The 21,918-nt window shown below is 36.9% G+C and overlaps 1 protein-coding gene across 1 annotated transcript in view; it reads right to left on the bottom strand.

Annotated features, from left to right (window-relative positions):
- Positions 1–17,579, bottom strand: part of kifap3a (kinesin-associated protein 3a) — a 145,123-nt gene extending 127,544 nt beyond the window's left edge. Inside the window, exons 1-3 of the mRNA XM_051932977.1 lie at positions 17,382–17,579; positions 1,653–1,784; positions 269–423 (exon numbers count right to left, since the gene is read on the bottom strand). Of these exons, the coding sequence (XP_051788937.1) occupies positions 269–423; positions 1,653–1,784; positions 17,382–17,413 (319 nt within the window). The 5' untranslated portion in view covers positions 17,414–17,579. The remainder of the gene's footprint in view (positions 1–268; positions 424–1,652; positions 1,785–17,381) is intronic.
- Positions 17,580–21,918: the final 4,339 nt, after the last annotated feature.

The following is a 21,918-nucleotide window of genomic DNA, read 5'->3' as shown; positions in this document are numbered from 1 at the left end:
CTCTGTCAATCAAGTTTATGTAGTAGTTATGTCATATCAGGCAATAATATACATATTTACTCACTTTTAACATTCTGTACACAGTTCTTTCTGAGACTGCTTTTTCCATTAAAGGGTCAAGGAGAGCTGCCTCAGCAGCAGCAATCACAAGGCAGGAGCCAACAATGGATCGGACACCTGTCTCACAGGACACACTCAGATTCCCTGTCTCATATGTATTAGATTTAGATTCACCATTTAGCATCACCTAAGCACATTTAAAAGTTACCTCTCCCATGAATCATGTCTCTTCTGTTCTGTAGGTAAAATAACAGCTGTTCCACTTCAGGTAGTTTTGACGGATGAATTAGCTTGCATTCTTCCACAACTTTTCTTGCTAGAGATGCAATATCAGTATTGGCATTTAAACTCTTAAGACGGATACTAGGAAACAACAGAAGATAAAAATAAATTTGAAATCTGTTGATAATACCTTGACTCTGTTTTAAGCAAAACAACACTTTTGTTTTCACTAGTTGATTAAAAAATGTTAAATGTGACTGAAGTAGAGAAATAAGAGATGGGAGTAGATTCATACCTGGTGGCATGGATCGTGGACTATCATAAAGACAGACCTCAGTATGTGCGACTTGGGAACTGCACGTCTGACATTGTGGTCAGCAACACAGGAGCGCCACCAGGGACTGTACTTTCTCCGTTCCTGTTCAGCCTATATACATCGGACTTTCAATACAACTCGGAGTCCTGCCACGTGCAAAAGTTCGCTGATGACACTGCTATCGTGGGCTGCATCCGGAGTGGGCAGGAGGAGGAGTATAGGGACCTAATCAATGACTTTGTTAAATGGTGCGATTCAAACCACCTACAACACCAGCAAAACTAAGGAGCTGGTGGTGGATTTTAGGAGGCCCAGACCCCTCATGGACTCCGTGATCATCAGAGGTGACTGTGTGCAGATGATGCAGACATATAAATACCTGGGAGTGCAGCTGGATGATAAATTAGACTGGACTGCCAATAATGATGCTTTGTGTAAGAAAGGACAGAGCCGGTTATACTTCCTTAGAAGGCTGGCGTCCTTCAACATCTGCAATAAGACGCTGCAGATGTTCTATCAGACGGTTGTTGCGAGCGCCCTCTTCTACGCGGTGGTGTGCTGGGGAGGCAGCATTAAGAAGAAGGATGCCTCACGCCTGGACAAACTGGTGAGGAAGGCAGGCTCTGTTGTTGGCATGGAGCTGGACAGCTTGACATCTGTGGCAGAGCGACGGGCGCTCAGCAGGCTCCTATCAATTATGGAAAATCCACTGCATCCACTAAACAGTGTCATCTCCAGACAGAGGAGCAGCTTCAGCGACAGACTGCTGTCACTGTCCTGCTCCACTGACAGACTGAGAAGATTGTTTCTCCCCCAAACTATGCGACTCTTCAATTTCACCCGGGGGGGGGGGGGTAAACACTAACATTATACAAAGTTATTGTCTGTTTTTTACCTGCATTATTATCAATCTTTAATTTAATATGTTTTTTTTGTATCAGTAAGGTGCTGCTGGAGTATGTGGATTTCCCCTTGGGATTAATGAAGTATCTATTTATCTATCTATGTATCTATCTAAAGTTAAAAGGGATATAAATCTAAAATATTAACATACATTTTCTGACTTTCTTTGCGTTCACCAAGCATTGGGTCCCCAGTCTCCCCTAGAATAGTGGCTTCCACTTCATAATGAACAACAAGTGCCTTCTCAGTTGGATGAACATCAACATTTCCTCCTTTCACTTTTCTGTGTGATAAGTAAAAAAAGAAAATAGTTTAAACAGAGGTATTAACTTTCTTAATGCAGTTTTTGTATTAAAACAATATTTCTATTGAAAATATTGCATGAGATCATTTAATGAGCATGAATGGGTCTTCATCTGAACTTGTAAGCTAATTTAAGATGAACAAAAAAAATTATAATAAACCACATAATGCACCAGGTATGCAATAAAACTTTGGTTAATATTTTACAATAACATAACAATATACCTAAACATTACTTGTGTAAAAAAACATTAACTGTTTAAAATGAAAAGGACACAGTAAGACTTCATTCAAGTATTACAGAAGCAAACAAGCAATCCGAAAGGACTGGAGGCTATTTTTTTTAATTTTTCTGTTAAAAAATGTGAGCAACTTTGTATTATTCATATGTAACTTTAAGCATGTTACCAACTCTGAAAAAATTTTAAAAAATTAATAATTCTAGAAGAGCATATAAATGCTGGTGATGAGATACAAAAATAAGAGTAACAAAGCACAAGTCAAGTACAGCCCATTGTATCATTCTATTCTTAGTTCAATTATAGATTCAAAAACATCAATAAGGTAGTAAAAAATCTTTCCTAAAACACTTTGACAATAGGTTCATAGGGTCAAATTGTTACATGTACAGATATAGAGTACAGTGAAACTTTTACTTGAATGCGCTAATCAACATGCACAGAAGGCTGATCATAGTGCAGAATGAGATCTTTAAAATATGGCAGAATAGCACAGCTTGTCTGGGATAACCCAATGTGGAAATTAATAGAAGGTAAAGCAAACAGTCTTTTGTGGTGATGATTCTAATAGAAAAAACATGATTAACAGGCCTTGCACTTTCAGATAAAGCAATGAAGTAAATAAGGGTAAAGTTTTTGATTACTCTGTATACCATTCACGATGTATTCTAATCAAAATTACAGCATATCCTGATAATTTAACACATTGTATAGATTAGTATTACTGTGGTCCCAATGGAGAAAGGCAATATATTAACATTGACCAAATATGAAAAAGTATTTCATGCAATATAAATGTTTCATTACATTACTCTTGGCAATCAGATAGAAACAATACAGAAGAATAATCCAACTATTACTTTGAATCTATTCTATTCACTTCACAGCACATTTGTGTCTTGGCCAATAAACATCCAAAATTAGGCTTTAAACTCAAAATGCAACAAATATAAGAAATTTAAATACCATACAAAATACAATTGTACAGTGGTGTGAAAAACTATTTGCCCCCTTCCTGAGTTCTTATTCTTTTGCATGTTTGTCACACAAAATGTTTCTGATCATCAAACACATTTAACCATTAGTCAAATATAACACAAGTAAACACAAAATGCAGTTTTTAAATGATGGTTTTTATTATTTAGGGAGAAAAAAAATCCAAACCTACATGGCCCTGTGTGAAAAAGTAATTGCCCCCTTGTTAAAAAATAACCTAACTGTGGTGTATCACACCTGAGTTCAATTTCCGTAGCCACCCCCAGGCCTGATTACTGTCACACCTGTTTCAATCAAGAAATCACTTAAATAGGAGCTGCCTGACACAGAGAAGTAGACCAAAAGCACCTCAAAAGCTAGACATCATGCCAAGATCCAAAGAAATTCAGGAACAAATGAGAACAGAAGTAATTGAGATCTATCAGTCTGGTAAAGGTTATAAAGCCATTTCTAAAGCTTTGGGACTCCAGCGAACCACAGTGAGAGCCATTATCCACAAATGGCAAAAACATGGAACAGTGGTGAACCTTCCCAGGAGTGGCCGGCCGACCAAAATTACCCCAAGAGCGCAGAGACGACTCATCCGAGAGGTCACAAAAGACCCCAGGACAACGTCTAAAGAACTGCAGGCCTCACTTGCCTCAATTAAGGTCAGTGTTCACGACTCCACCATAAGAAAGAGACTGGGCAAAAACGGCCTGCATGGCAGATTTCCAAGACGCAAACCACTGTTAAGCAAAAAGAACATTAGGGCTCGTCTCAATTTTGCTAAGAAACATCTCAATGATTGCCAAGACTTTTGGGAAAATACCTTGTGGACTGATGAGTCAAAAGTTGAACTTTTTGGAAGGCAAATGTCCCGTTACATCTGGCGTAAAAGGAACACAGCATTTCAGAAAAAGAACATCATACCAACAGTAAAATATGGTGGTGGTAGTGTGATGGTCTGGGGTTGTTTTGCTGCTTCAGGACCTGGAAGGCTTGCTGTGATAGATGGAACCATGAATTCTACTGTCTACCAAAAAATCCTGAAGGAGAATGTCCGGCCATCTGTTCATCAACTCAAGCTGAAGCGATCTTGGGTGCTGCAACAGGACAATGACCCAAAACACACCAGCAAATCCACCTCTGAATGGCTGAAGAAAAACAAAATGAAGACTTTGGAGTGGCCTAGTCAAAGTCCTGACCTGAATCCAATTGAGATGCTATGGCATGACCTTAAAAAGGCGGTTCATGCTAGAAAACCCTCAAATAAAGCTGAATTACAACAATTTTGCAAAGATGAGTGGGCCAAAATTCCTCCAGAGCGCTGTAAAAGACTCACTGCAAGTTATCGCAAACGCTTGATTGCAGTTATTGCTGCTAAGGGTGGCCCAACCAGTTATTAGGTTCAGGGGGCAATTACTTTTTCACACAGGGCCATGTAGGTTTGGATTTTTTTTTCTCCCTAAATAATAAAAACCACCATTTACAAACTGCATTTTGTGTTTACTTGTGTTATATTTGACTAATGGTTAAATGTGTTTGATGATCAGAAACATTTTGTGTGACAAACATGCAAAAGAATAAGAACTCAGGAAGGGGGCAAATAGTCTTTCACACCACTGTATATTAATGTATAGCAAATGGATATTAAAAGATTGCATTTTGTTAAGTAACATTGTAAACAAGGGAATCATTAGTCAGACCATAAGATGCCATGAAAGTTAAATGCACTGGCAATTGCCAGAGACATTGGCACTCCACTTATTGGGTGTCACTAAACCCCAATGTAATGCAAAAAACCCAGCAAGTAAACACTCCACAGACATAATGATTTCATGAAGATGGGGGGATTTAAGTGAACCCAGGTCCCCCATTTGGACAAGTGACAGCAGAAATTCAGTAGCATATCTGTGGCCTTCTGCTACTTTCTGTGGTGCATGGATGACCTGGGATTTGCCTACCCCTTTAACAGCTTTAGGCTTTTATTCTTTTTTGCATTTACACTGGTTTTCAATATCTTTGCACACCCTGTACTTTATTATTTCTGTTATAATAAACTATTTTTAATACTTCTTTTTGGCTTCCTTGGCATTATTTGGATTCAGTGTCTGCTTATAAGTGTCCGGACTGTTCACAACATCTAATATTTAAGTGAGATGAACTGTGGGTGTTGATCTGTGGATCTTTTGGAAAGTAATAGACTGCAGATGTTCAAAGCAATACTTCAACAGAATGCAGAGAACTGCACGCCTAATGTAAAGTTTTGATTTTGTATAGTTAAAATATATTTTTTAATGTGATGTGTGTATGGTATACAGCACAGAATGTAGTATCAATAGTGTGTACTGTGTAAATATTAGGAATTCTGTGTAATTTAAGATGCAGTCTTCAATAAACATTTTGTATTCAAAATATTAGTGAGATGGAATTTTTCACTGCCTCTTCCAGTAAGGGTTATTTTATTTGATTATGGCTGTAGACAAAATTATTTTTTTCCAATTTAAAAACAACTCTTTGGCAGCACTAGCTAAAGTACAATATAAAGTATTGTTACAGAACATCACCTCCACATATGTAGTTACTAAAAATGAAACATGGGTTACTTTTTTTTGGGTGGAGTGGACCATGGTCTACATTTTGGTAATCATTAAATTTCCAACAAAGTATCATACTGAAATTGATAAGAGCTGGGGTAAAACCATTTAAACAAGCCGAGTGTAAAGGTCTTAGCAAAAAATGCTAACTTTTCCCATGTCTACTTGAACTTTCCTTTGGGTACTCCAATTCTGCTGCTATATAATCCTCACCTTAATCCTATAAGATCCTAAATTATCTTGTGCAACCGAGTGTGGGTATGTGCATGATTGGCCACTATCTTTGCAGGTCTGATTCCTGCCTTGTCCCCAGTGCTGCACTTTGTACCCAGATGACCATGAATGTGATTAAGCAGATTTGAGAATGTTATGTTAATACACACAATAAATATGGAAAATGGATCTTGGGAATTGAACCTTGGTCTCAAGATCAGTAAAGGCATAAGACTAACCACTGTGCCAGAATGCTGTCCAAGAATAATATGTATAGATATTTATTTAAATGATGAAATGGTTTTCAGGGTTTCCCTGTAATAATACTACCCTCAAGGTTTACATTGTAGCCAAAACCAACATTCACTTTTAGATGAAACAGAATGCATATAACTGACTGTTATGCCACAAGAAAAGTTAAATAAAACATCAATTCTTTGTAGGTTTTTCGCTTGCTTGACTAGACTTAAGTTAACAGATTATCTAGGTTAGTCTGAGATCTTCCACTTGTCCCCTGATGAACTCTGTTTTCTATGGCTAGTGTATTCTGCACTGTCATGTTGCTGTATAACAAGCAAGACGTTTCTGCACATTTATGAGGTCCTTCTGCTGATACAATCACTGATATTATGACTTGGGAGTGCAAAAACCACAGGGAAACATGCTTTTGCAAGATCAGCATGTAACAAGCCAAACAACATATCATTTCTGCTTAACATTAGTAAATCAGAGCTGCAAAAAGAGTAGTACCCTATCATATCAATTTCCAATAACCAAATGATTTAATGTTAATGAGAAACAGAAGAACTAGCACCTGTGTTCTCTCTGCAGAAAAATATGTGTTCATCATTTGGGAATGAATTAAAGCTGGTGAAAAGTTAATGCAAATAACATGAGCAATAGTCTGTAAGCTCAAAGCTCAAGTATAGATGCAAACGGAGTGTTTTTTTTTTAATTATATTTTATCTAGCATGGAGGCATGAAATGGCACAAAACTAATGCCAATTCCAAGGACACACCAATGTAAAATAGCAGTATCATTCTCTCTCATTCTTACCTCAGGATCAAACTGCAAAATATCACACACTATGGCATCAGAAGCTAGACTGTAATTGATTAAATATAATACACAAATAAATTGTACATAATTTTATAATAAGTAATTTGTTGTACTGGAAACATTTGGAAACATCAATACAAGATTCACTATAGTCTGAAAAACTAGACGTTGTGATAATTGCCAGTCTGAAAAATGCTGAGAGATATTTTGTATTGCCAACTAAATTTTTTACACATCCTTACTGAAATATTGTCTTTTGTTGGTGTAACAGTAACAATATTTCAGTTTTTTTTAAGTTATTTTTGGAAAAAAAATATTTAAAGCCTTGGCACACCCTTTATAAAGTGGGTTGTAACTGTGTTCAGATTTAACAATGGTCATGGGTGTCATCAATGTTAGTGGGGTGACTGACAGGGAACACTCAAAAACAGTTTTATTGTCTTCCTGTGCAGCTGGAATGACTTTGACCCCAAAGAGCCCACCTTTGACTTGTCAATAACATCAGCACTTCATTCAGGGGCCTCATGTATAAAACTGCGCCTAAATTCCACACTAAAATTTTACTTAAGCATGAAAGACAAAAACAGTGCATGCACAAACAAATTCAAATTTATAAACCCATATATACACACTACATATTACACCCAGTTCCTTTATAAATCCCAAATCAACTTAGATCTATATGTGTGCATGGGCTTTTGTCGACCCCCTTTCATCTCTCACCAGTAACCATGTATATATAGCTTAAAAAATGCCTTTTTTGAATATTCATTTAGCTATTTTCCTGATTGGCATTTTTACTGCAAATCATGGGAGAGCAGGGAAAAAGAAACTGCAGTGAATGTAAACTTGATGCATTACTGACTGAAGCTGAGAACTGCAAAAATATCCTTTTGCTGGTCTCTTTGTATGAGTCACCAATAAAATAAAAAAACAAGAATGGGAGCAAGTAACAGCAGCTCAATGGAGAAAGTAACAGAAATGTGTCATTGTGCAGTGCCCAGACTTGCACCAGAACCATGATATGTGTTGACTGGCAAGGTGTTGCAAACACAAAAGGAAACACAGTGTGAATGGATGCAGGCTATACACACAGAACTGCAAGATACTAAGAACATTCTTATTGAATTAAAAAAAATAATTTTGTCAAGTAAGTATAAATGTTGTAATACATACAAGTCTCTTTACATTTGATGTACAACATCCAAATGTCTTTACAGTATGTTGCCATTGCTTTGCTGTCCTGAGGGACAGTGTTTGGATCTTCCATACTCTCACCTTGGCCTATCTCGGGTGCACTACGTTTTGCTGCACAAGAGATCACAATGCAGCAAAACTTTGTAGGGCTGTACAGCAGTGTGCTACCCAAGGAACCCAAACAGTGATATCTACATTGTAATGAATAAATGGTCTGTTCTATCACCAACCAAGTGTGGGAATTTCTTTCATCATTATCTCCTCTCTTGTGGTGTTTGCAGGCTGGTAAGTGGTGTAAGGAGCCAGGCTCTGAGGAGATACTGACCATTATCTGAAAAAAACATTATACAAGTTGTGTGTTCTGTGTGTTGTACGACATAACTGGCAATGGCAGCTTTAGTTCTTCTGGTAGATATCTCTAATGGCAGGTTATGCATGGAGTGGGTTTTTAGGGATCACAATGATTTTGGGTGAATGAAGATGACTGGCTTATAAGCTAATTTCATCTTCCTGGAGTCGTCCAACAGAAACAATCTCTGTGCTGAACTGAGCTTACATTATAGAGACCATTATTCAAAAATCACTTGTTACGTTACAGATTTTAATATACATAGTGTATTTGGCCACAGGTGCTTTTTACCTTGAACTGGCTGACCAGTCAAAAATCTTGCTGTCATGCCATCAATATGGGATGATAAAATTAAGATGCTGCAGTTATTTTCAATTTCCTTACAGACAGGGTGAGTAGGCTGAGGTAAAAACGCAATTTGCAGTGATTTTTGATTTTCCTAATGTAACCTGGCCAACTAACTGCACACACGTTGTGATAAATGCACCATCACAGAATTAATTTGCTTTTATATACAGAAAGCACTTTCATTTGATTAACATACAACTAACATGTAAGGCTCAAATGTATATGTATTAATGTCTTAATATTTCATGAAATCAAGGCAATTTTCAAATAAACAATGGCAAATAAAAAAATAAGTCAAGGAATCATTAAGTGTACAATATTTTATTCAGGGCAGCACGGTGCTGCAGTGGTAGTGCTGCTACCTCGCAGTAAGGAGACCTGGGTTCACTTCCCGGGTCCTCCCTGCGTGGAGTTTGCATGTTCTCCCCGTGTCTGTGTGGGTTTCTTCTGGGTGCTCCGGTTTCCTCCCACAGTCCAAAGACATGCAGGTTAGGTGCATTGGTGATCCTAAATTGTCCCTAGTGTGTGCGTGTGTTCCCTCCGGTGGGCTGGCGCCCTGTCCGGGGATTTGTTCCTGCCTTGCGCCCTGTGTTGGCTAGGATTGGCTCCAGCAGAACCCCATGACTCTGTGTTAGGATATACAGTGGAACCTCGGTTCACGACCATAATTCGTTCCAAAACTCTGGTCGTAAACCGATTTGGTCGTGAACCGAAGCAATTTCCCCCATAGGATTGTATGTAAATACAATTAATCCGTTCCAGACCATATGAAGTATATGAAAATATATAAATATATTTTTTTAAGTTTTTAAGCACAAATATAGTTAATCAAACCATAGAATGCACATCGCAATAGTAAACTAAATGTAAAAACATTGAATAACACTGAGAAAACCTTGAACAACAGAGAAAACTAACACTGCAATAGTTCGCGCTATAGCGCTACCAACCGCTGGCTAAAAACACTTTTTTTTTTTTTTTTTTTTTTTTTTTTAATGAGTTTTAAACACAGGGAAAAAAAATGAACATTTGAAAAAATCCGTAATTTAATAAACCACCAAGAAAAGTTACATTGCATCAATGCACGCTACGAACTGATCGCTGTAAACAGTGAAAACAAAATCAAGCCCAGTGCATTTTTTAACTGCCTTCCTACCTTATGCGTCCACCTCTCTCTCGCGCTGCCTGTGTGTGTGTGTGTCGCGCTCTCTCGCTCGCTGCACAGGAAATGCACAGAGACAGACTGAACATGTACAAACCAAAAGGGAAACTGGCTTGTTCATATACTGAGTGTGTGGTCGTGAACCGAGGCAAAAGTTTGGCGAAATTTTTGGTCGCAAACCGATTTATACGTGTACCGAGACGTTTGTGAACCGAGGTTTCACTGTAGTGGGTTGGACAATGATGATGATGATATTTTATTCAAATGTTTGATTCATCAAAGTAGCCACCGTTTGCTGATATAACAGCCAAGCTGTAGCAACCCTTTTGATTCAGCATTCTAGTCACACTGTGTAAGTCACCAACTCTACCACCACCAAAAGTACCCCAGACCGTCACACTTCCTCCTCCATGTTTGTCAGTTTGTGTCACACACTGAGGAACCATCCTTTCACCAACTTGATGGCGTACAACACCCTGCATGATGAACCAAAGATTTTAAATTTTAATTCTTAAGACTTCCTTCCAGTCTGCGGTAGTCCACAGCTGGTATTTCAAGGCTCTATTGTCCTTTAAGGAATGTCTCTTCTTACTGCCACTTGCCCTGTCAAACCTTTTTTCTTCAGTGTATCAGCTACATATTCATAATTCTTTTTTGTGATTAACTTTTTATTAAGTAAAGATAAATTGACAGGATATATCAATAAACGGACATAGCATAAAAAGTAACCCAAACCCATCCACTCCCACCCAGCCTCAGCTCTTGAGGTATAATTACAAAATATGGATTACCATTTTAACTATGTAGTACTTGTTTCTTACCAAAACACATGCTGTATGATACACAGCAACAAATAAAACACAGTACAAATCTTTGTTCACTAAGGAATAATTTCAAATTTGTCTTTATCTTTTTTCTTTTTCCAATTAAAAGCATAAGCTTCTGCATTTTTAACAAGCTTTCTGTCCAAACTCATACTGTGTCTGTTTTAATATAAAGGACAAAATAAAGGTCTATATTCATTAAAATAACTATTCTTGCTGATTGTCTATTGCACAGGACGACTTCTCCAATTACTTTTTTCTGTGCATTACTCCACTTTCTTTAATGTAAAAGCTAATAATCCCAATCAACTCTTAAAACAAGCCTCCATGCACTGCTGTTTGTTTATACTGTAGGAAGTTTGCTACAAATGGGGGTGGGTGGGGAAAGGACGCATGCTTGCTCAACTAATCCTATGTTGCATAAAGAAGCACTGAAACAAAATTACTGTAAAGCTTAGAAAAGCAGGGGCTGAAAATACTGGTTTTGGTTTTACCCATCACTGATTGAATCTTTTTTAACTGAAAATTAACCTATTCTGACTGGTGGCAAACTGATTGGAGCCTCCCTACTACTAAGGGCAAAAATGCGCTGTCTTGTTTCATTTGTTTACTGCCGTTTTCTTGCCATTATCACTAGAATTTAAACTTTCTACAGTGTAATATTGTCTGTAATCTATTGTCTATAAAGAAAAAGAAACAAAATCTGAATAAAATGGTCCATACAGTACTTCCATGAAAATTATACTTTAGAGATACTGCAGGAAAATCTCTCTCACTGGAAGATTTTACAATATAACTAATAGAGGTCAAACCATTTTTGAAGGATATGGGGAAAGTCTGGACCAAAATAATAGCCCTGGAGCCTGTAACATAACAAACATGATACAACTTGGCAGATATCTCAGAAGCTGCTTGTTCTAAATTATTTTATTTTTGCCATGATGTAGCAACTTTACAAAAAAAATGTAATTTTAAGATGTGAAAATCAAGTTTGATTTTCCACAGACCTGCATACACCTACAGACACCATGCAAAAAACAACTTTTCTTAATGTTTTGAACATTACAGAATCAGAATCTGAACTTCACTTGGCAGCAAACTATTGACCCCATCACCAAACTTCAATTTACGTAGAACTAAAAGTATGATTTGAGTACATATGGGAAAAGAAAATAATGTAGTTTCAGTATGCACATACCGCTGACTCACATGTTGAATTACGGCAAATAAGTACTAAATCGGGAGACTTCAGGACATATTGACATGTCTACTGCCATAGCTGACACTTGGCACACTTTAGTGCTGATTGTCATTTGCTACAAGCCATGGCAGAACATAACCATTGAAGAAACAGAATTGCAGAGTCAACAGCAGGATGTTCGCAATATTCGCTACACTTGGTGAAATGCACTAAAGTCAACGGAGAAAGGAGGAACTAAACTCGTTTTGAGTAAATTATAAAGGTGCCATGGACTTTTAGGTGTCCCTTGGAGCTAGGAAAAAAGTCTGCCAACTCTACTGGACCAATTATTGTTGCCAAATATACAATCTTAGCTGCGAGGCAGCAGTGATAATCACTGTGCTGCTGTGCCTCAAAAAACAAGACAGAGACAGAATGAATACCACAAACAAAATAAAACAAATGGCCACAAACCAGCAATAAGTAAATAAAATATAGATCACTGCGCTCATAGTATTCCATTCTTGGGACACACATCAACCTCGTCTATGAAGTGGCTTTGTGGAACTAGCTTGTTCCTTTGTTCAAAGTCACGGCTCTGAACGCAGCAGGAGCATCTTTTTTGTTCCCATATATCTGTGCTGATGTTTCGCATATTCTTCTTCAATCAAGAAGAAAGAAGTGCCTTGTAAACAGAAATCATTTTTTTTTTGTTTTTATTATTTCACTACAGGTCCTGTGTTTTCCGATACGGGGAGCAGGAGGGGACCTTTAAGGCTTGTTTTGGGAATCACAGCTGAGCACAGTAGCACAATACCTAGTGGCAGTACACATATTTTCATTATAGTCAGCTAATGTGCCCCTCAAATGACAATACTTAAAGTTTCTTGTTTATTTTTTTTTAACACATGTGGGATGGAAATCCAACAGTGTTTTTCAACCTTTGTGGCTTTGGGACCCATTTTTACCCTTTTCCATTCACTGATGACACATATACAGCAACTGAAATCTAAAGGCATGTTTGAGAGGTTCAAACAACTGCGAGTGGAAGAGTGAGGTTTCCCCTTGGTGAAACAAGTGTGGTTAGAGATATTGCTCAGCACCATCAAAAAACGGTACAGGGGGAGGGCATCTCAGCAGCTAAAACAGATTTTTTTTTTTCCCTTGTGTGCTTGCAACCTAGTGACGGCCACATCAGCAACAAGATGATTTTCTTATGTTGCCATAAAATTTCATTGTGCATCACGTATTGCTGTTGTCATGCATATTTTCACATTTTTGCTTTCAAAAATCCAAATATCATATTCCAAAACACATGGAACTAAATAACCAATAACAAAAACACCTTAGGAAACGTTTACTGGAAGAACCGGAAATAAACACGTACAACGATAGATTGCATAGACTACAAAGCTTCAGTTCTCTCTGCAAATACAGACCGTATTGTCTGCACCTTAACTGTCAGCATGTCCAGTTAGTCTTTTTTCTTTTCTTTGTACATTCAGAGCACAGTATGGCAGCAGGCATGAGCGCACCTCTTTATTTTTTGTTAAAATCTGGGAAGCTTGAGGCTGTCATATTTTTTTGAATTAGTAAAACTGTCCACAGGGGCCATGAACACTTTATACCCACGTTGTTGCGTATCAATCAGAACAAACCTGCTTGCACAATTTGAGCACATACACAACTAGCGACTCTATTATCATTATGTGCGAGTAGCTGCTTACCCACAATTTCTAAAGACTGCATGGTGTATGCCCAGCATTACAATAAGCATGAAAGTTCTGCACATGGCTACTACACCTCTGTGATATCACGCTGGCCTCACAAAGCATTATGGGGAGATTGGAAAAAAATGTACGCCTAAGCTGGCTGCAAGGTGAATTTTCAGGAAAATATTTGTTGAACAAGTTCACCTGCAAACACAGCATATTCATTGCAAAAAACATTATGGAAAATTTTTCCAATCACCACTATTTATATTTTTCTGTAAAATTATTGTATTTCAGTTTTTCACTAATATTACATACAATATTTTTATGTCAAAGAAGACCATTTAGTGTGTCTGGCTTGTTGGCACAACTTAACCAGGGCTGTGGAGTCAGAAGCAATTACGGAGTAACTGGAGCCGGCATCAATAAAACTGCACCGACTTCGTCTCTGATTAGGTGTAAATTTTAATAAAATGTGTCAAAATTTCCAATTTCACATATACTGATTAAACTATTTTTCTTCTAGACTTTTGATTAAAATATAACTTCTTTTTTAATTGTATAAGTTTAGTATTATGTTTAATGTTACTCAGTGTTAGTAAGCCATAACCACATTGCTATAGCCTTTAAACCCAAACTTTAACAGGTTAGAGTGCAAAAAATAGCCAGAGGATTCGCACTGGCAGTAATGAAATGCCTTATATCTTACATGCTTGCTTTCAATCAACATAGTAAATATATCAATATAATTAGAAATAGAGGAATCAGAGGTTTTGTATACCAACCCTACAGCCCTGAACTTACCTATTAACTTAGCATCTAGATACTTTTTTTAAAGTCTTTCAGGTGTTTGCTTCAACTACAGTATATGATAGAATTTTTTTCTTTATAAATTGATAACCCATTGTGTAGAGAAAAAAAAATAGTTCCTATATTTCATCTTGATTGTCCATCCTCTTTCTCAACCCAGTTTCCAAGTAAAGGGTTATGGCAAGCTGAAGCTTATCCCAATGTTATTTAGTATTAGACAGAAGTCAGTCCAAGATAATCTCACACACATGAATACACGAGCAATTCAGAGTGTCCATCTAAGTAAATATATACACAAACACAAGAACAAAATACTACTCTACACATTGGAATAGTCTGGACTGTGAGTCATTGTAGTTCTTAGCCCTTTTTGTTGTGTTCCTAATAATGTAGCTTCTTCTCTTAAGACGTCTCTTTTCAACAGTATCCTAATAACAACGATTAACAACAGAGTAGACACCAGGGCAAATAGCAGTGAAAACTGAAAGGCTGCAGCCGCTTCATTTTTCGACCCACTAGCATGACCATCTGTAAGTAATAGCCAAAATAACCAGAACACTTGGATAGAACATTGAAAATCATGATGATGAGGAACATATTAAACACCAAGATGATGAAAACACTATAAATTGTCACCATGTAGATTGCTACATTCCATTATCATATATATAGCAAACGAAGTTTTGAAATTTCTGGTGTCAAGCTTTTCATCATTTTGTGCCATTTGCACTTTGTTTATTGTTAATTGTCATTATTACAATTAAGGAAATTCCACAGAAAAAAGGGAATTAACAGGAAAATGATAAAACAGAGTTAAGAACTAAAACTATGCCAAAAAACAGAAATATTTGTTCATTTCTTATGAATGCAAATCTTAGAATACTGTTCTTTTCTAAATGTAGAATAACAGCAGAAAAAAAAAACAGCTAATTAAACAATGAAATTAAAGTTCAATGACTAGCTGATTGTGAAACTGGTTGGAACAAAATCCTGCTGCCTCAAGGTTCCCAGCATAGAGCTTGCAAACCACAATACTAAGCATCTCAAGCATATTGATGGAGTTCCACTTAACCAGTATGTGTTTCACCAATTGACTGGAAGGACATTATTTGAATATCAGTCATGCTTCAGGGAACCTTGAAGACCTGGATTAAGATTACCCTAAAACCTTCTGTTCATCTCTGATGAGGTCTGGTTCCCTTAGCCCATTAAGGTGGAACATATCCTTTAAAACAGGGAAGCACTTGGTGTTCCTTCCTACAGTGCTTCTAACACCTTTTTTTTTTTTTTTTTAATCAGACACTAGGACTGCACAAAGTAATACAACTGAGGCCTCACTAGCACAATTGATGTTTTGAGCATAATATTCCCTTATTTGCATTCAACATTTTATTTAGTTATACCAATTTTATTTGTCTTTTTAATGTTTGAGTGAAAATCATTCCCTGTTGTTTTAAAAATACATACATTTTTCAAATCTGCTTATTCCAAATGCTTAAAAACATCAAACAAGTTTATTTAAAAAACAAGTGCCTCCGTTTTCTTTATGTCCTAAATAGCAAATCACATAGTTGGACACTAAAAGGAACTGATTGAAGCAAGGAAGTGCTTCTTCGCACAAAGATTTGTGGGAATATGAAAAAAATGTATCGAATCATGTTGGAGTATGTCTTTAAAAAGTATCTGGATAAGATACTGTAACAATGTACCTATTAGCTAACTAAATGAGCTGAACTGCCTCCTGTTGTTTGTCAAACATTGCATCATTTGTCTCATTTTCAGTACCCCTTATTCCTCACTGAGATTGGGTCACATGCGACTTTACTTCTCATAAAACAACTCCACACATTTACAGGTCTGAAATTCTTTGACAAACAAATCCGTAACACAGGCATGACGCTTCCTCCATCGGTTATCAAACCTGCTTCACCCAGTTAAGGCTTTTAGGGGTCAATGTCTGTTCTTCCAGCACTGGATATAAGGCAGGGACCAAACTCGGATAGGCACATATAAAATGTATGGCAAATTCACGTACTGTAATTAGGTTCGCCAATTAACTCTTTCCCTTGTAGGAGAAAAAGGTTTACAAATTCAAAGAAAACGTCTAATCTCCACACAAACAGTGGCACAACTATGATTCAAAGCCAGGACACCAGAATTGTGAACTAGTAGGGCTAAACACTGCTCCATAATGTCACCCCTGTAAAGAATAGGTAAAATTCGCTTTTTTAACGTTATTTCCAAAGCGGGGGTACTAGGGGTGTAAAAACCCATCCCCCATCCGAAATCAGTTTTATGCCTACCATCATATGTTTAAAAACTGAAACCTCTGCGACATTCTAAGTTATTATAAGACTAAGTCGATTATTCACAATACAGCGTTACTCTTCCTTTCATTTAATGATTCATTCATTCATCTGTCCGTCCGTCCACCTTCAGTTCCCTGCACTTGGTGATGCTCCAATGACAGTTATGCTAATTATATTTGGGAGGGGGCCCTGATGCACATATTGGTTGAAGTGAACCACAAAAGCGCCAGATTGTGGTTTCATAATTAAACTATTTACCATTTAAATGATGTTTCATTTTTACACACAGAAAAATAAAAATAGCCTTGCGCACACGAGGACGATTTGCTGAGAGGGAGGTGCAACGCACTTGTTTGTTTTCTTACTGTCTTGATGAGATCACAGCGTAACAGCCTCCACCCGACCACACATAAACGAAAAACAGCGTCACGGTGTCTGTTTCGAGACTCTGCCAGTGAAATGAGTGATTCCATGCACATAAAAAGAGCGAAATACTCTTTAACCGAAAGCAGCACGCCTGCCACAACATTTACAAGCAGTCTCTTTTTTCCCTTTAAGCGGCATTTAAAGATGATTTGATGAAAACGATTAATGATTACCTCTTTAAATAGCGGGCGTCCTCCACCTGCATGATTTGCCTGAATGTTAAACAGCACCGTTGTAAATGAAGCTTGTAGTTCTATCTAGTAAATAAGGTTTTTACAGTTTTTTTTTTCTTCATAAATATTTTTCATTCGCCAAGAAGCGACAGCGTTACTATGGAAGAATCTCCACATATCCCATAATGCAACGCGTTGGGGAGCCTTCACGCCTCTTTGTAACGAACCTACCCTTCCCGGCCAGCTGATGTGTTGGCGCCATCTAGAGCTGCGGATGATGTCTTGCTGTTCACTTACAAGCACAATCCTAACGCCTTTACCAAATTGTACATTTCGGCACCTTTAAAAAAAATCCTTAATGAATAGCTATGTTTGGAAATAATTCCATATTTAAAATAGTACACATGTGTTTTTAAATTAATTTACTTTAGACATTTTAAATGGATAATATCAAATTGAATACAATTTCTGTTCATATCATTGATTATTATAAAAACTGTATTGTACCATAGGCTTTGGCTACGTGACTCTGAATTAAACAAACATATGTTTGATTGGTTTTACTCAAAATAAGAAATTTCCTCTTTAAAATTTGTGTCTGTGGTCCCATTCCCCAGGCCTTACAATACTATACATTGAAATTTGTTGTTTTTTTCTGAAACTTTTTCTGAACCTGCTTATTTTAGGATGAGAAGGAACTGGAACCTCTCTCTTAAACTGGGACGTGAGAGGAAAATTTGTATACTTCATTTAAATCCAGTCTGCTGGTGGTTTGAGGAAGCAGTGCTAGCTACAGTGACCTTGTCATTATTCATCTATAATACAACATCATAAAATGAAACATACTTAAAATTTTCTGCACCCAACAAAAGGAGAACATGCTTTTAAATGGCAACACAATAAGAGAAATAATCTTGTTTCAAAAACTAAACAAATCATTTAATATTGATTTATAAGTACAATGTGCGTGTGAGTACCAATAAACTAGACAAAATGGGAAAGCCTTCTGAACCCCAAGCTCAATATCCTGAAATTCTTAAAAGTGCTGCCTCATAAGAGTTCTTGTGTCTTCTGTCAAAATATATATTAACAGTTCTGGTATTTATTATAATATTACTAATTAACTAGTTATTTCTCTGATTCTACATTAAGCCATGCATCTGTAAATCAGTCAATATTTGTTATAGCTCCTTTCACAGCACACATTACAAAGCAAAGATTACAAAAGAAAAAACACATGATAACAAGGTTGACTTTAGTAATATTAAGGTAAGTAATAAAAATTAATCCTTAAAGTTTCTGTCTGTTTCTTAGCAGTAAGAATACATCCATCCATCCATCCATTTTCCAACCCGCTGAATCCGAACACAGGGTCACGGGGGTCTGCTGGAGCCAATCCCAGCCAACACTGGGCACAAGGCAGGAACCAATCCTGGGCAGGGTGCCAACCCACCGCAGGACATACAATAACAGTATTAACAGAAAACAATGGCTAATATTTTAATTTCTATTTTTAATATTCCAGTAATGATGATAACAAACTTAATAGCATGCTAGCAGCTATGAGAATATTCAGGTCATACTAAACAAATTGGTTTCTGCCACACTGGCCTGACAGTTGAGTCATTTGCTTTAAAAGGCAGTATTTTGTGTCTGAGCATATGGGATGAATGGTTTTTCACTAGTGACTAGTGGTGCTGCCTTAATGTTCCAGCAGCCTGGGTTGAAAAGTCAGCCTGGTCCAGTGATGGAATTTGCATGTAAATCTCATGTCTGAATTTTGTCTGGTAATTACAGCTTTCCCCGTACATCACAGAAATGTGATGATTAGATTAACCTGTCAACTATGAATTGGATAGATTGTGAGTAAATATGCACGTCACTGAACTGGCTCTCTATTCTGGCTTGATTTCTGCCTTTCATCCAATGCTACTGGGATAGACTACGGGCTTCCATGACATTTACTTGAATAAACAGTTTCGTCAAAGGGTTAGACTCCTAAAAGGTAATCTGTTACATAAAATAATCATCCATCAACCTTCTATACCAGGTAAGTTAATTATAAGATTACATGAATATTTTCGGAATTAAAAAGACTAAAAGGAAATATAATATCAGGATTACACAGCTTTAATGTTGGTGGTCATAAAGTAATTAATCATCATATACATATATTTCAGGTTGTGAGATGCCTTATTCTAGGGATGTGCAGTCTTATAGGAATTGTCTCAAAATGAGCGGAGTCAATTGCCTTCAGTGGGCATTTTCTCTGAGCTGTGGAGGCAGACAGGTGTCAAGGTTAGTGATAGCACCCCCTTTTGCTTCATGGTACTACATTAGAACAATTAGAACAATGAAGATGAGAACAGGCTATTCAACCCAATCAAGCTTGCCTTTCCTATCCACTTAATTCTTCTAAATAACACCAAGTCTAACTTTGAAAATCCCTACTGTCTACCACACTAGTTGGTAACCTATTCCATGTATCCATGGTTCTCTGTGTAAAGAAAATTTCCTAATGTTTGTGTGAAATTTACCCTTATCAATTTTCCAACTGTGTCCCGTTGTTCTTGTTGAATTCATTTTAAAATAACAGTCTCGATCCACTGTTTTTATTCCCTTCGTAATTTTAAACAATTCAAACATGTCACCTCTTAATCTTCTTTTATTTAAACTGAAAAGGATCAGCTGTTCTAATCTTTCCTTATAATTCATCCCCAGTAACATTGGAATAAGCCCTGTCACTCTTCTCTGGACTTTTTCCAGCATTACTATGTCCATTTTGTAGCCTGGAGACCACAACTGTACACAGTTCTCCAAATGAGGCCTATATAAAGGCCTATAAAGCTTGAGCATCACCTCCTTGGACTTGTACTTTATACATCGTCTTATATACCCTAACATTCTGTTAGCCTTCTTAATGACTTCTATATACTATCTGACAGTTGATAGTGTCGAGTCCACTATGATTCCAAAATCCTTCTCATAAGGTGTACTTTCAATTTTCAAACCTCTCATTGTGTATTCACACCTAACATTTTTATTTACTACATGTAATATTGTACATATACTTACATTACATTTCATCTGCCAAACTCTATCCAAGTCTGTATCCTGTCTAAATTCCTGTAAAATGATGCTACAGATTCTAGATTATCTGCCAATCCACCTAGCTTGGTATCATCTGCAACCTTAACCAGCTTGTTACATATATTCCTATCCAAATCATTTACAGTATATATATATATATATATATATATATATATATATATATATATATATATATATATATATATATATATATGAAAAATATCAGTGGCCCTAGCATTGACTCCTGTGGACCACCACTCTTAATGCCAACAAATTATGTTAAAGTTCCTTGCACCATAACCCTCTGGTTCCTGTGTTTGAGCAAATTTTGCATCCATCTACAAACAACATGCTGAACTCCAATTTATTTTAGTTTGATGCCCAACCTCTCATGTGGTATCTTATCAAATGCTTTCTGAAAGTAAAGATAAATAATATACTCGCTACCCTTCTAAAGAACTCAAGGGTAAGTATTATCTGGTCCTGGGGGTTTGTATAATTTCAGCCTATTTAATCTGAGCAGTAGTCCTCCTTCTACAATTTCCAAATCACTCACTACCTCCTTATTAGTCATTATTATCGCTGAGAGGTTATGCACTTACTCACATGTGAAAACCTCAGAAAAACAGGAGTTACAGCATCTGCTATTTCACTGTCTATAATTTTTATTTCCCCTTTACTATATCTGATGCACTCCGCCTCCTCCTTGACTGTTCTTTTACTATTAAAATAGTGAAATAACCTCTTTGGGTCATCATTTGCCTTATCTGCTATATTCCTCTCTAACTGCATTTTAGCCTTCCTAATATCTGTCTTAATGGTTCCCCTCATGTTCTCATACACCCTGTGATTCACAATGGAGTTATTAGTATTATACACCTTATACAGTTGTTTTTTTCCTTTGCAGCTTGTTTTTCAACTGTTTTATTAACCCACTGCAGAGTTTTTTTTTTAATTTCCTACTAATTCTAAATTTAGGTATGTACCTGTTCTGCATTACTGTATATGTAAACATTTTTAAACCTGTTCCACTGCACCCCAATTGTCTCCTCACTTAAAAGCTTATCTCAGTCTATTTTCCTTAAGCTTTGTTGCATCTGCTCAAAATTTTCCGTACCAACAGTAAACTTGACAGTTTTATTCTTAGCATCCACACTCTTCCAAAACACTAAGAACTGTATTATATTATGGTCATTTGATCCAAGTGGTTCTGTCACCTCAGCACCCTCAGTTCTATCCTGATTATTACAAAATACTAAATCCAGACAAGCTTCACTCTGCATTGGAGCTTTAACATACTGTGCTAAAAAACAGTCACTGATTACTTCTAAAAAATCCTGCTCTTGTGCTCCTCAATCTGCAAGGTTATCCCAGTTAATTTTTGGGTAGTTTAAGTCCCCCTTGACTATAACATCCCCAATAAACTTGCCTTTTTAATATTTCTAAA

This window comes from Erpetoichthys calabaricus, chromosome 10, assembly GCF_900747795.2.
Source record: "Erpetoichthys calabaricus chromosome 10, fErpCal1.3, whole genome shotgun sequence".
Lineage (NCBI taxonomy): Eukaryota > Metazoa > Chordata > Cladistia > Polypteriformes > Polypteridae > Erpetoichthys > Erpetoichthys calabaricus.
The sequence above is the reverse complement of the archived record's forward strand: the minus strand, read 5'-3'. Positions and strand labels throughout refer to the sequence as shown.